Genomic DNA, 14,799 nt, shown 5'->3' on the forward strand with positions numbered 1-14,799 from the left:
TCTGTAGGTGCAAGGGCTGTTTGTGTGGAAAGAAGAACATTATGCATTTCCAGTTTGAGGTACACGCCTTCTTGGCAGCTGCTTATTCTTAAGTTGATGCAAGCTGCAGAGCTTGAGAAACCAAGAGATGCAACGTGCAGAGTTTGCTGATTCAAAGAAATCTCGTGTTTTTAGGTTGTTGTTCAGATATTTTATCTGACCCCAAAGACTTGTTCACACTTCTCTATTAATTTAGCAAAAAAGTTGTATTTATTTAAGCAATGCAGAGGAACCTGTAAGGAAATAGACAGCAAGTGTGGTCAAAGTGAGGGTTAATATTCTCTGCCCTTGCTTGCCTTTAGTCTCTCCCTGTGCATTTAAACCTGGGATCCGTTGGAAGAGCTGGTGGCTCCTCCTGCCCCGATCGATGTTTCAGTTCTGCCCAGTTTTGTACCCTTCAGCCTCTTGGTGCCCTGTGCACAAATGGCAGAACTGCATCGCAGTCTGTCCAAAAGAAGTGGAGTAGTGCATTTGCAGGCTGTGCCAGCCTGCGTGCTCCAGTAAGAGTGAGGTAAATAAAGGTTGCTGTACGGTGTTTTCTTTGGGAACGTCACACCTGGTGGTTTTGAAATCATTGAGACTGCAATTAAGGCGAATAGGATTTAGCTTTGTAGATGGCTTGTAAGCTGTTGTGTATTTCCAAGTTTGCTTAGGTGCACTAAGCCTTGTAAATATTTACATGTTCTAAAGAAAAAATTGAATAGTATCTTAGCTGAAGGAGTTCTAGTTCTTGCAACTAGCCTAATTATGGGGTTACTAAATAAGCAAAGATAACATCTGGTATCTGATGAAGATGCCTGTAACGGCTGCAGCAGGAACAGTGCAGGAGCGGCCTTGTACGAATAGTTGTTAGTGGGTAATTAATATTTTTTTAAAACTTGGAGGTTCTGAAGGTTATACAGAAAGACTGTCTCATGTGCACTGAGGTTGTGTATTCCAGGTCTGAGTTCTCGGTAAGAGCTTGGGTTTTACTAGTAGAAGAAAAAATGTTGGCTCCCAGTGCTGTGAACGAATGTAAGAAGAGGAAATGGCTGAGTTGTGCAAGGGAACGCAGCTGAGCCCTGGTAACTTCTCTGGACTTGGGTGCAGCCCTTAATTCTGTCCTGTTGCTTAGGGTGACAGGCTGCAGTCATGTGTCTGTGCATTAAGCAAAGCAGAGACTTCTCTTGGTGGTGGGGGAGGAGAGAGAGAGCCCAGTGGTCACAGAGCAGAGCCTGTGGTCTGCAGTGTCAAGCTGCCACTTCTGGAATGTGCTTTAAAGAAAAACTATCCTTGCTGTGCCTCAGGAGTGTACCCGGTGTTGTAAGGATCCATTCGCATACGTGGAGCTCGTGTAAACAATCAGAGCTGTGCCCCAGCCAGAGCTCTGGCTGCCCGAGCACTCGGGATGCTATGTGAACAATCTCGAGGCAAATGCCACTCTTCCTTTGACATTTCCACAGCACGAGGAATGCGGTGGGTGTCAGCGGGGAGTGATCCAACTGGCACGGGCTGTATCGGAACATGATCCAAAGGCTGCTTGTTTAGCTAATCAGGCACTTGTGTTTTATGAAACGTAGTGAATTATAGCATCAGTAAATACTGCTGTAACGTTGCTTGTAAATAGTGTTTTGTTAAGCTGTATTTAAAGCAATGAATTGGAGGCCATCATCCATCCATCCGATAGAAATCAAAGCCGCAGGAATGTGCCTCCCCTTGTCAACAAAAACACGAAGAGCTCATTTAGGAGCGGTGATGCAGAATTCAAGAACTGCAGACTGGCTTGAATTCTGCGTGTAGGCAAGTTTACCCCCCTCATTTTGTGGCAAGACTTGCATTTCCTGGTGCAGACTTCTGGCAGTCTGTTTTAGAAACTGTTGTGTCTCCTCTCAGCATTGGGTTTTAACCTTGGAGAGTGCTGGCTGGCACCTGATGGACTGTCAGCAGCTTACCCTGTTCTGAAGCAGCTCAAATGGGGTAGATACTTTGGTAGGGAGGGCTGAAGAGGTTTGTGGTGACCACAGAAGAGGCGGTGCTGTAGCGATGCTCGGGGTGCTTACCTCGGGGTGTTTGGGTGCAGATTAGCACCAAGCATTATAGCGTGCAGCAGGTTTGTAAGAACAAACTTCTTATAAGGAGACAGGCTTGTAATGGGCTCTGTAAGGGGGAAACTGTGCAAAACAAGCCTAGTATGGTTTGATTTTGTGTACCTTGTTCATCTGCTGGGACTCCCATTACAGCACAGCTAGGGCACAGCTCATGGTACATCCAGAAGCAAGCTTGCCTGGATTTGTGGTGAAAGGGAGCTGCCGCCACTTTTTTTTCTTCAGTCACTTGGCTGTTTGGGTTAAAGAACAGAGGATGAGCAGATCTGGTGCTTGCACATCCCCTCTCCTCCACAGCTCTAACTGCTCGCTTGGTGCATCATTTAGGGCACCTTCACTGTTACTTAATTCTCGCAGTGTTGCCAGCCCCATACCTAAAGCACATTTACAATCTCAGCTTTTAAAATAAGGTCTAGAAAGCATATATGGCCTGCTCATTTTTCACCTATGTACTATCATTAGCTTAAATCCCATCAGCGAGGTGTAGAAATGTGCTTGTCAAATGAAAACTTATATAACAACTTCAGTAATTAATTCTAGGACATGGAAGGAACTTCTTGGAATGCCAAGTATTGCAAGACTTGGGAATAAACTGCAAGAACTGGCAGTACTGCGAGCAGCACATGTCACTGATTTAGATCCTTGTTGCAGCTTGCAGTAAGTGCTTGAAGGCATTGCAAAACCACACACGACTGCCTCCCAGCATCAGTCCTTGCTGAAGTTTGATAGGAAGCTGCTGTAGCAGCTCTCTCGGGGGACTTAAAAAGAACAATGACAAATACAAATTGCTTGGATGCTGTCTGAGGGCTGTAGTGGCGTGTGCTTGGCAGCCTGGGTGACTGGAACTGTTGGGAATTTTGGGGTCTGGTCATCTGCCACTGAAAGATCTTTTTGTAGATCTTTTCTCTTAGTTTTGATGTGTTCAAAATACAAGGGTATGAAGTGACTGCTGATCTTTAGCAAGATGTTGTCCCTAAGTTAAAATAACGATACAAAGGGTGTCATAAGGTAGCAGAGAATCTGCTCTTCCGTCAGGATTCTTCTTTCCCTGTGGTTTCTTGGGTGTTTGCCAACAGGTGATCTTGAGCCAAAGCCATGGCGTGATTCATCTTAAGAAAATGAGTATGAAACTGTGTGACTTGGAGATCTGTGTATACATACAGAGCTACAGTGGTGCCTCACAAGCAGCCTTAGCAGTTTCCCAAAGCTGTATGGAAGTAAAATGCTACAGTCGGCGTCCTTGGGATGAATGCAGTATGCGCTGATAAAACCGTACCTGTTCCTTAGTATGCCTTAGTTCCACCCAGGAGTGGAAATGTAACGGGCGCACAGTTGTTGGTCATGTATCCATCCCATGCTGTGGTCCTCTAACGCATGCTTTAGAGTCTTGAAACTCTGACCAGTGACAGCACTTCTCATTGAAATAAAAGAGGAGTTCTGACCGCTTGGGAAAGCGGTAGATGTATGACTGACATCTGTGGTGGAATTTGTTGCTTTTAACTACCCTTGAAATGAGTAATCTAATTCTCATCTGTAGAGGCTTAATAGGTAGAGCCGATAACTTTGTAGAGAAATGTCTTACAACTGAAAATCCATTTTCATTCTGCATTTTTTCTGAAAGCTTTACAAGCTCTGCGTACTGATGTATAAATTGTTTAGATGATAGACTTCCTGGTCAACTGAAGAACCCTTTCCCAAATCCTGGACGAACTAGCAACCCGGTGGTTAGCGTTCTTCTTCCCTGGTAGTAGGCACTCTTTTTTGTCTGGTGCTTGCATTTTTTAAAATCAGGAGTGAGTGTCCTGATCGAGACTTCCCCCTTCCCTTCTGATGGATTTCTGGGTCTTTGTGAAGTTGAGTGAAGGGAAGACTTGTTGCCTTTTCCAGTATCGTGGGCTATAGGTAAATAGTGGCTCAACTTCTGCCTTACAAACCGGCACAGAGATACAGCTGCAGAATATGGGGGGAGTGTTTTCTTGCTTTTGGGATCTGTATTCTTACTTTCCTGCTTGTGAGCTGCTGCAAATTGGGGTTCTTCTTAGTGGTGAGTTAGTGTTCTGTGTGCTTCTCCGTTCAAGAGGGCTTTAAGGTTCTGCTTCTCCAACTCATGTTTCATAAGAAAACAATGTAATGCTATCTAAAATAAGATCTTAATTTCAAAATCCCTCAACTAAAAAGTCTTACATTGGAGCCGATACTGTTAAAGATAATTCTACCACACCTTGTAGATGATGGATTCTGATAACTGTCGCTAAGGAATGCGTTCAGCATGAATGGTCTTGATATGAATGTGGTACACAAGTTAGGTTCCTGGGGGCTGTAGAAGGTATCAGGGCTCTTTCCTTTTCTTGCCGTAGAAACTACGGCAACACAGAGTTGATGCAGTGTGTGTTTGTGGGTGTGGTTTCTCTTTAATGATATAAAGACTAATTCAAAGAATTACTCTCAAAGAGAAGAACTAGGTGATAGCTGTGGAAGTAGCAGAGAGCATGAGCTGAAGAGAAACGTTCTGTATCCTCTTCCAAAGCTGTTCTAAACTGTACCTAGAAGGGGAAAAAAGACTTATTTCAAAAACCACTCTAAGCGTTTGATTTCTTAGATCTGTTGGTTTGTTTTCAAGGTAAGCTAACAAGGGAAGATACAATAAAGTAACCTCTGTACTATGAATGAATGACTTTCCTTCAATGCTGTTGATCAAATGAAATGACAGCAAGTATGTTCTGCTAGCTGTTTCCTAGCACAAGGGTCCTTAGCACCTCTGGATAGCTGGCTTTTCATCTGCTGTATCTTCCAACTATTTTGGGTAGTAGAAAGAGCCTAGAAGGTAAGGTAAGTTTAAGTATAGATGCTTTTTTTTTTTTCTTGTTTCCCTTTGGAAGAAGAATCACTTGCAAGTTTCTTGATATTCAATTGATTTTCATGTGTTAGGTCTGCATTAGACTATGTAGAAGCAAACTGTATTAAATAAGGGCTTGATCCAGAGTAGCCCATTTACTATCTAAGATGAATTGATTTCCAATTGTTTACTCCCCCTTCAGGAGTTGTAGAAGGTGATTTAGCTGCTGTTGAAGCTTACAAGTCATCAGGAGGAGACATTGCCCGCCAGCTTACTGCAGATGAAGTACGCCTGCTAAATCGTCCTTCTGCTTTTGATGTCGGGTACACGCTTGTGCATCTGGCGATACGCTTCCAGAGACAAGACATGCTAGCGATTTTGCTCACGGAGGTGAGTTACTTGGGCTGCTGCATGGAGTGCACTGGAACTTTATGTAACGGAGCCATTGTTTGCAGGCAGTGACATGTAACTTGATGTGCCGGCAGATAGACACTGACATTGTTAGAGGTTATGAACTGCTGCCTTGTGCCTTTTTGCTCTTGACGTCTCCCCCTAAGAAGCGAATTTAGTTAAACTGTATGGATCTGGTGGTCTTGAGGACATTCAGCTTGCCTATTAAAACGTGCAGTCTTGGCACGTGTTCTGACCTCACCGGCGGTGGAAGCCAGCTATTGTGTGGCTTCCTGTGCTTTGGGTGGGGGAGAGGAAATACCCCGAAGGCAGAACACTAAGATCAATGGCAGCTTAATTTTTTCTGGGTTTTGTTAATGAATAAGTCTACCTGGCAATCAACTGCTCCTTTCTTTCTTCCCTGGGATTCTTGGGAGCAAATACCTTGCTTTGCAAAATTACTGCATTTTTCCACTCTTCCCTGTTGCATAGACTAGTTGGTTCCTCTGTCTTCTTGCCCTGGCACGTTCCACTTCCTTATATTTCTTTTTTCTCTGGAGTACCTCACATTTCTTTTTTCTCTGGAGTACCTCACTTCTGGTGATCCTTGCCCACTTTGTCCATGGTCCATCTTTCCCTCTTAGGAGCCCCATAGCTATTGTTACGTTTCTTGGTTTTCTTCATTCTCTGACTTGGTTTCTTACCTGATCAAAGACAAAATTGTATTCTGCTGTTGCCCCTCCTTTATTCTGCCTGCCTGCTGCCCTCCCTGTTTTGGTGCGTAATGCAATTTTGAAGCATGTGTTCATGAGGAAAGCAGCCTGCCTCGGAAGAAGTGCATGAGGATGATGGAATGCATAGGGTTGAGTAATTAAGCAGTAGATGAAGGATGGACCTAAAGTCTTGATGGGTACATACTTACATGTGACTAACACCAGTACTTTTTGTGCAGCTCACATAGTTTTCTGTGTGGGTAAAGTTAGTTTGCTGAAAAATAAAACTAAAGAAAATTCTGTAAGAGTATCACTTGCTAGAAATACCTAACAGAGTCCTTGTGAAAATGTCTAGCACTGTTTGAGCCGTAGCGATGCCCTCCTTTGCTAGGGTATTAACTAGAGAAAATATCTTCTAAAGGTTTGTTTAAATATCCAGTGTCACCCCCGTGTCACTTGCCCTGTATCACTGTGTGAGTTCCTTCTGCCTCTGAGTAGAATCCAGAGAAATGTGTCTTACCTGAACTCTTGGGAAGTCTTTCATTAGGCAACTGTTTGTGCTATGGTAATGAACTGTAATGTTAAATGTAGTCTGGGCTCATGTATAAATTTTGAGGTATGTTATCTGTTGCTGCTTTCTGTTTTCCTGTTTCTACTGGAAGCGGTCATCTGTTAATTCAGTTAGTTGATTTGAACAGCTTTTTAGCCAGTTCTATGTTATCAGCTACGTTCTAAATGAGACATTAATTCATTGAGACTAACTGTGCATTTTATCCTTCAGAGTACCAATGCTTATACCTTCATTGCAGCACTTACTAAAAAAAACCCTTTCCCCTGATGGAGATGACTCCAAGCCTTCATACCTAACTAGAAACAATACCGTTATGTTCCAGGTGTCACAGCATGCAGCCAAGTGCATTCCTGCCATGGTGTGTCCAGAGGTCACAGAACAAATTCGTCGCGAAATTGCTGCATCTCTTCATCAACGGAAGGGAGACTTCGCTTGCTATTTTCTGACTGACCTTGTAACGTTTACGTTACCTGCAGGTAGCTCTGAAATTCTTCTTGCTGCTAGGTGGTTGGGTTTTTTTGGCTGTTTGAATTGTTTTTGCGATCTGGCTGAGAGTTGCTTGTTCTGGATGTGTTTTGACTTTCTGAGGGTGGTGGGGTGTGTGTAGGCTTTGTTTTTTTTAATAGTTCAGGGTAGAAGATCCAGTAGTTGTATTCCCTTACTAGCACTCAGTTGTGCACACGTCCACATCACAGGAATGATGTACGGGTTGAAGTGTCCTTTAGACATGAGGAAATGGAAGAAAAGTTGAGTCATGTAAGGAAAGGCTGTGTAAAGATGGGAGCTCAGATGTTTCTGGGCTCTCAGGATTTTTCCCATAGCTATGTTAGTTTTCAGTCCTTTACTATAAGGCCCAGAGCTATTTTTTTAGTTACGTACTGATTAGAGCAGTAACACTTTAGGAATACTTTGAGGTACTCTGAGATCAAGAGAACGTTTTTCAACTGCTTGCCCATTAACAACAACAAAAATTATTAGTTTTTTTTTAAAAAAAACTTCATTAACTGTTTCCCTTTAATAGAAGTACTACCAGAGGTAAGAAATACATAGATGTAAATTCCACAAGTGAGTACATTCATCTGTCCTTTTTATAAAGCAGTAGCACTGTAAGAATTCTGTCTGGAACCTCCTGTGGCTAAATGGTTGCAAGCCTGTCTTATTTTCTATACCCTTACCTTTTCCGTACAATATAGAGTCCCTTATGCGTGTCCGTGTGCAGGTATGTAATACATATTTTTGCCCTGTAAAAAGAAGCATGTTGGAATTGTAGCAGGTGTGTCATAGTGCTGATTGTTTGCCAAGATACAGGGATCACAAAAGTTTCTCCCATTATGCAACTTCACCTTTCTTTACCGTAGATGTATAACTGCGGGTTCTGTTTGTAAAGCTCTTGGACCAGTTGCTGGTACTGGCACTTCCCATGCCCCAGCTCTGTAGCTTTCTCATTTTGTTTTCTAACCTGCAAGCTGTGGCCTGCAGACCACTGGGGTTATCTAAACTGTTTTGCTGATGCCTACATGAAATGACTAAAAGTTGGTCTTCTGTACGAGACCAAGTCCCTTGGCAAACAGGACCTGTCCCCTGGGCGAGACCAGAGAGGGGAAGACTTCCAGAAAGGAGGAGAACTGCTATTTTGAATTGAAGTTGTCCTAAATATAGGAGGGGTGAAAATGCTCTTTTTCCACCTCAGAGTGATTCTCTACTTCACTTTTGCCTTCAGAGGAATCTGTTCCTACTCCACATGTGCTGTGATGATCCTTTCTGCATAAAAGGTGTGACGGTCAGTCTGAGATCTCTATTTTAAAGTAGTGTGCTCTGTGAAGCCTATGATCACAAATGACAGATCTGAAAGATAAGTTCTTACAAAAAGACGTTACGGATGGCAGAGCAAAAGCTGTTACATAAATTCTCCTGAACATCAACTGGCAACATTTCTCTTTTATGGTAACATTAAGTGATTTTTTTGTATTTTCTTTCAATTTTTCCAGATATTGAAGACTTACCGCCCACAGTCCAAGAGAAGTTATTTGATGAAGTACTTGATAGAGATGTTCAGAAAGGTAAGCGTGCTGGAGAATGGCTAGAATTTCTCTTTGCTCATCAGTAGAGAATGTTTCTCTTCAATAAAATGCACATGTGTAAATGTGGCATTACTGCCTGAAGTTGTGTTTTCAGTATAGAGTTGATGATTTCAAGTTGATCTCCACCCTGAAATTATTTTAACGTTTACATTCTATATAAGAGGCAGAATGAGAATGGTGTTTTTGAGGATGGAGTCTTTAGAAATTATTTATAATGCATCCTTGGATTTCATTGTGTGTCCTTTTTTTGTTAGCTTGTTTTTTAGCTTTACAGCTTCAAGTCACAAGCTCTTTAAAGAAAAATGAACAGTTTTCTTCTTTGGTAGTAATCCTTAAGCAATTGATGAGATGTTTCTTTAAGGTTAGCGTATGTCTTTCTCCTTTTCCTGACAGTAGGTAGCCCATGGAAGTTCCTTTAGCTGCTGTATTTCATCTATATTTGTAGTATGAGGGAAAGTCAGCTTTATTCATGTAAAGGGGTAAATTGGTGAGATTGTGCCATTAATGTGCTGTTTGGATTCGGTGACTTCAAAAGCAAATGAGGTTTTAAGACGCTGTCATATTGCAGAGCTAGAAGAGGAATCTCCCATCATTAACTGGTCGCTGGAACTGGGCACCCGCTTGGACAGCAGGTTATATGCACTTTGGAATCGGACTGCAGGGGACTGCCTGCTTGATTCAGTACTACAAGCTACTTGGGGCATTTATGACAAAGATTCAGTGCTGCGGAAAGCTCTTCACGACAGTTTACACGACTGCTCACATTGGTAAGTTTTTATGCCAACTTGAGACAGCTTTCCACGTAGCACAGTAGCTGATTGTAGTATGCCAACAACAAAAAAGGCAAACTTGTTCTGGGCTCTGTGGATCAAAGATGTTGTCAGTGTGATTCACGCAGTGATCTAGTTCTAGCTTACTTTAAGCACACCACTGGAAACTTGGGTGTCCTGACGTCAGCGATGGTTTGTGATCTTCAGCAAGTAGCATATAAAAGTAAGTATTTCACGCTGGGTGCTTGTCAGGAGTGCACTCGCAGCAGTTACTGGAATTTCTTAATACTTCAATGCAGATCATGTAGCTGTGTCTTGCTGCTGTTGGTGGACAGTTTGCGGAAGGTTGTTAGAAGATAGCCTTTAACTCCTCTGTAAAGCTTTCAGTATTTTCACTCCATCTGCTCAGTTACAGCTTTATTCAGTACTGCTCTTTTTGTTCCTGTTCTGCCTGCTCAGATAATGGCAGTGAAGCTCAGAGTGTTGGCATTTAACTACTGCTGTCTCTTGGCTGTAGAATTAACTTATCTTTCTCAATTAACTTGAGGTGTTTTACACTGGCAACCTGCTTTAGTCCCATACCGTGGTTTGCCTCTGGAAGAAGAACTTTTGTAGTTGGAACCCAGCTGGTCTACACCAACACCAAGTGTGCAGTGGCACTAAGGCAGGATATTGGTGAAAACTAAAGACAGAGGAGGTCAGATTCCTTCTGTTCTGTCCAAGGACAAACTCTATCAGCCAGCATGCTAGAGAGAGAAAGCCCCTCCCCTTTCTTAGGAAGTCAAAAAAGTTTAACTGTAGGAATCGGTATGAGTAGTTTTTGTGATTGCTGCCCCCAGCTACTTGCTGTTTCTCGAAACACTCCAGGGCTGGATGCAGCGGAGAGGTGCTTTGCTCTTTTCCTGGGATCATCTCTCCAAATGGCTGTCACTGCTTTACAGTTGTTTACAGTGGAATGTGCATCTTGACCACGCAGGAATGTGCCTGGCCTCACAGGCAGCTCCTCTAAGGCCAGAGCAGAAATTTATGATAGATCAGATTTTGTTCTTTATGGTAACAAAAACAAGCATGGTATGCAGAAACATGCAGCAAGCTACAGAGGTTTAAACCAATGTTTCAAAACGTTAACGCGAGCTGTTGTTGGCTTACTGTTGTGTCAAACATAACACTTGTTATTTACAGCGTAGTAAGTCTGGTTAAGCTTTTCAGTTCATATTCTAGGCAAAAGTTGCTTTTTATTCTGAGCTTAATATTCATATTGAAAGCACGGGTGTTTTTTATCTGGTTCAAATGCACCTTTTTAGCTGTTTGAATGCAGTTGCTTACCTTCAGCCTGCATAATGTTATTTACTAGTTTGTCATTAGGAAAATCAGCACAGGTTCTAGTACAGACATCTACGGAGCTGTGTCCTTGATAGGAACTTATCTGCCTCTAGATGGAAATTCTTAAAGAACCAGCTCGCATTTTAATGGTGATAATATAGCAGACTTGAGCCAGAATTCCTTCCTGGGTTCCTGAAAGCCCCCTGAGCAGGGTGCCCGGCCCCAGGTCCCGGTGGGTTTGAAGATCCCCAGGAGTAGCCCCCAGCCCCTCTCTGGGCAGCCTGTGTCAGGGCTGCTGCACCTGCCCAGCACAGACGTGCTGCTGGGGGCCAGGGGCAGCCCCTGGGGCTCCAGCTTGGGCCCGAGGCCTCGTTTGGGTGAAAACAGATCTGGATTCATCCAGAAGATGCCCTATGCGCGTATTATTGTGAGCATGCACATAAACCTACCAAAATGTCTTAGTAGTAGGTCTTAATGTGCAAGGATTTTAGCAGTAGCTGGGGAAACCAGCCTGGTTGGCAAAGGCTGGTAGATACAGCAAGATTTTTAGGATGATGACATCCTTACTGAGAGAGCACAGGAAAGGTTCCCCCCATCATTTTTTTTTCTTTTCAGATTTTAATTAAACAAGTTTGTTTCAATGACTATTTCATTATAAGCTGAACTTCAGAATGGTTTCTTTGTTTTTGCATTGAAGGCATTGCTTAAAACTTGGCTTTGCAGTCTTTGCTAAACCCTTGTTTTTTGTGAAGCTCTGGTCCTTGGATGGAGTTTAAAATTTAAAAAGCCAGCATATGCTCCTTAATGCTTTTGTCACTTCTCTGTGTGGTTGATTAAGAAAGATAAAACACTGGGACTGAAGTAGCATATGAAGTGCTAATTTTTAATAAAACAAATTAAAACCTTATGATGTAGAAAATGAGTGTAAATGGGATCAGTTGCATTTTCTGGTATTTAATTCTTCCGTTTCAATCCATGCTGCTTTATCTCTCTCATAAAATATTACCCTACTCTTGGTGCCAAAAGCTGAAATAAAACAGATTCTGCCTCTTAAATGTAGTATTTTTGAAGTTGATCTGCTGGCACTTTGGAGTTAATTGGCACGTGAGAGGGTTAAAGAAGAGAATACCTGTATTTTGTGTGAGAACAGTGAGTAATTCTCTTACATGAAATGGAACATCTTGGTTTTGTTTGCCATAGGTCAACACTTCAAAAATAAATAAAGCTAAATAAGACTTCAAAAAAGCTATTCTAAGATGTATCCAACTAGCCAGGAGCCTGTTAGGAGCTTGCATCTATTACAGCATGTTTGCTGTAGACAAGGTGATCCCAAGTGATTTCTTAAATGAGGATTAGCAAATGGAGTCTCATGAAGATCTTAAAAATAAAAATAAAACCACGCACAAACCTATTTTCCTGATGTATGCTATTTATCTTCCTGTTAGTTACAGATTTGGGATAAGGGGTTACAAGGGCTGAATACTGCTATCAGACATACAGTATGTGTTTTTGTATCAGTACATATTTTTCTTTACCATTCTCTGCCTCCCCCCCATATTTTAGGTTCTATACACGCTGGAAAGAATGGGAATCGTGGTATTCCCAAAGCTTTGGTTTACATTTCTCGTTGCGTGAGGAACAGTGGCAGGAAGATTGGGCATTCATACTCTCTCTTGCAAGCCAGGTAAGAAAGCTTCTTAAGCTTGCCGTTGAAAAGGATATTTTAATCTGTCTGAAAAGAAATTTTAAGAACTCAGAGTGCTCTTCAGGAATAAGGATTTTCTTTTACAAAGAAAAACATTCCTCTCAGGCCAGTGATCGTAAGATATTACTGAGTAGGCTCTTCCAGCCAAGATGAGAACTTCATTTAAATTTTTTGATTGTACTATTACACAGTACAGTATTAAAGTTGGGTTATGTTAGTGTCAAAATGAAGTTTGGAGAGTAAAGTAGTACATAACGGTCTGCTTAATAGCCTACCTCTTGCAACACGTATCTCCTAGAACGTACCTGCAAATTGGTAAGCTTAAACTATTGAGACTTTGGCAATTTGATATTTACACCACCCTTCCAAAATGAGAGTTGCATCTCAGTAAGCTTCCAACTACAGGAATAGTTTAGCTGCTCTTCTAAAGCATGTATATGTATGCTTTGTGTTGTTGCTGTTTTCCTATCATTTTGCTTTGGATTTGCTCTTTTTCCATTGTCAAAAGATATTTACCCCAACCTTTCCCCAAACAAGTGAATTATTTTTAGACTAAATATTTTGCAGAGCTTCACTACTAACTGTGGAATGAGATGGGAGATTGAATTGGGGAGAGGGGACAAAGAATTATTACAGATAATCAAGTTATTTTGCAAGCTGAAATGTTTTTATCTATAACTGACATGTAGTAGTCTTTTACTCTTTCAATTTTTGTCAAACCAGATCACCCTTAAAAGCGTTTTCTGTCTCAATTTGGAGAATGTTTTTCAAATTTCAAAGTAGAAAGAGTAAGTTCTTCTTCCAATGTTCTCTTTGTTTATGTTTGGTTCAGCCTGGAGCGAGTTTGGAGCAGACACACATTTTTGTACTTGCACATATCCTTAGAAGACCAATTATAGTTTATGGAGTAAAATATTTTAAGAGTTTCCGAGGAGAAACATTAGGATATACCCGGTTTCAAGGTAAGCCTGTCATTTTTTCAGAATATAATATTAAAAAATGTTTAGCTATTAATCGTGAACATAAAGTCCATTGAAAGGAGAATGATACAAGCTGCTAGATGAAAGGGGGTGGAGTTGCATTTGATGTAAGCTTTCTTTTGCTATTAAAAAGAACAAAAACCCCACAAAACTTTCAGTTTTTCATTCTGTGATGGGCATGCTGCCTTTTAACCACAGCATGAAAGAAGTCATTTGACCTCCACGCAGCATGCTCTTAGCCTATAACTTATTTCAAGTGTTCTGGTTGGTGTGAACTTATCAGAAGCTGTGTGGTTTGTGCTGCTGTAAGACACAGGAGGCTCAACAAATGGAATTGGAAATTCTGCTTGGTGGTAGCAGCAACAGCTGTAAATGCTCACTTTACCTTGCATTTAGCATTTCTGGAAGGATGCTCTCCGGTGTACTTCATGAACCCGGGGGAGGCAGGCAGAAGGTGTTTGTATTCTTTGTATTGGCATAATTTCTCAAGAGTAATTAATGTATTTGAGTGTTTTTTCCAGCACAGAGGGGTGTGCCTTGTTCTGCAGCACCATAGGAGGAGAATTGTGAAGCAGCCCTAAAGAACAGTGAAAAGGAGTTGCCCTCAAAGTGAGAGGCTGGGGTACACAAAGGGGGAGAGATTAAAATAGGGTGGAGAATGATAAAGCTGAACTCTTCGGTACTTGATGAAAGAGGTGGCCACTTAGTTGCACGTATGCCATGGGGCCGACAAGGAAGGGGTTCTGTTCACACACTACAGGCAGCCTATTGTGTGAGGTATCAGATTAGGTAGCTCAGTCACACGTGTGATTACAGAACACGGGGCAACTGATAAGGTAAATTATTTTCTGCAAAAGCGAATTCCATGAGAGAGCTGAAAGGAAGTCCTTAAATCCCATCTGATAGGTTTCAGTCACTCACTGCCCAGCAAGCGCGATGTGAACGCTGACCTGTTCCTCAGCCAGTGCCATGACTTGGGGCACCTTGGTTGGATCCTTGCTGTTCTTTGTCATCCTCTTCGGGGCAGTCTAGCTGTCCTTAAGATAAATACAAAGGTGCTATTTTGTTTAGCTGACTCCAGCACAGTCTTGCTTTCATATACGTAGCTTTCTAAAGAAGCATACTCTGCTGTAAAGGCCACGTAAGTGTTTGGGTGACTTGCCTGTGTCTTAGATGCTGACACTTCAGTATTTCCCTCTTACAGGGAAACTTACAGGGATAAAAACAAGAGGGGATACAGAGCATCTATACATGCTCAGCAGTAAACAAATCTGAAGAGAAATGTTCAGTCCAGCACTTCAGCTTTG

The 14,799-nt window shown here is 42.0% G+C and overlaps 1 protein-coding gene across 1 annotated transcript in view; it reads left to right on the forward strand.

Moving 5' to 3' along the window:
• Positions 1 to 14,799, forward strand: part of ZRANB1 (zinc finger RANBP2-type containing 1) — a 37,414-nt gene that overhangs the window by 16,282 nt on the left and 6,333 nt on the right. The window contains exons 4-9 of the mRNA XM_035329282.1: positions 5,162 to 5,349; positions 6,956 to 7,109; positions 8,622 to 8,693; positions 9,283 to 9,481; positions 12,371 to 12,491; positions 13,345 to 13,474. Coding sequence (XP_035185173.1) covers positions 5,162 to 5,349; positions 6,956 to 7,109; positions 8,622 to 8,693; positions 9,283 to 9,481; positions 12,371 to 12,491; positions 13,345 to 13,474 — 864 coding nt within the window. The remainder of the gene's footprint in view (positions 1 to 5,161; positions 5,350 to 6,955; positions 7,110 to 8,621; positions 8,694 to 9,282; positions 9,482 to 12,370; positions 12,492 to 13,344; positions 13,475 to 14,799) is intronic.

The sequence above is a fragment of the Oxyura jamaicensis genome, chromosome 6 (assembly GCF_011077185.1).
Source record: "Oxyura jamaicensis isolate SHBP4307 breed ruddy duck chromosome 6, BPBGC_Ojam_1.0, whole genome shotgun sequence".
In the NCBI taxonomy this organism is placed as follows: Eukaryota; Metazoa; Chordata; class Aves; order Anseriformes; family Anatidae; genus Oxyura; species Oxyura jamaicensis.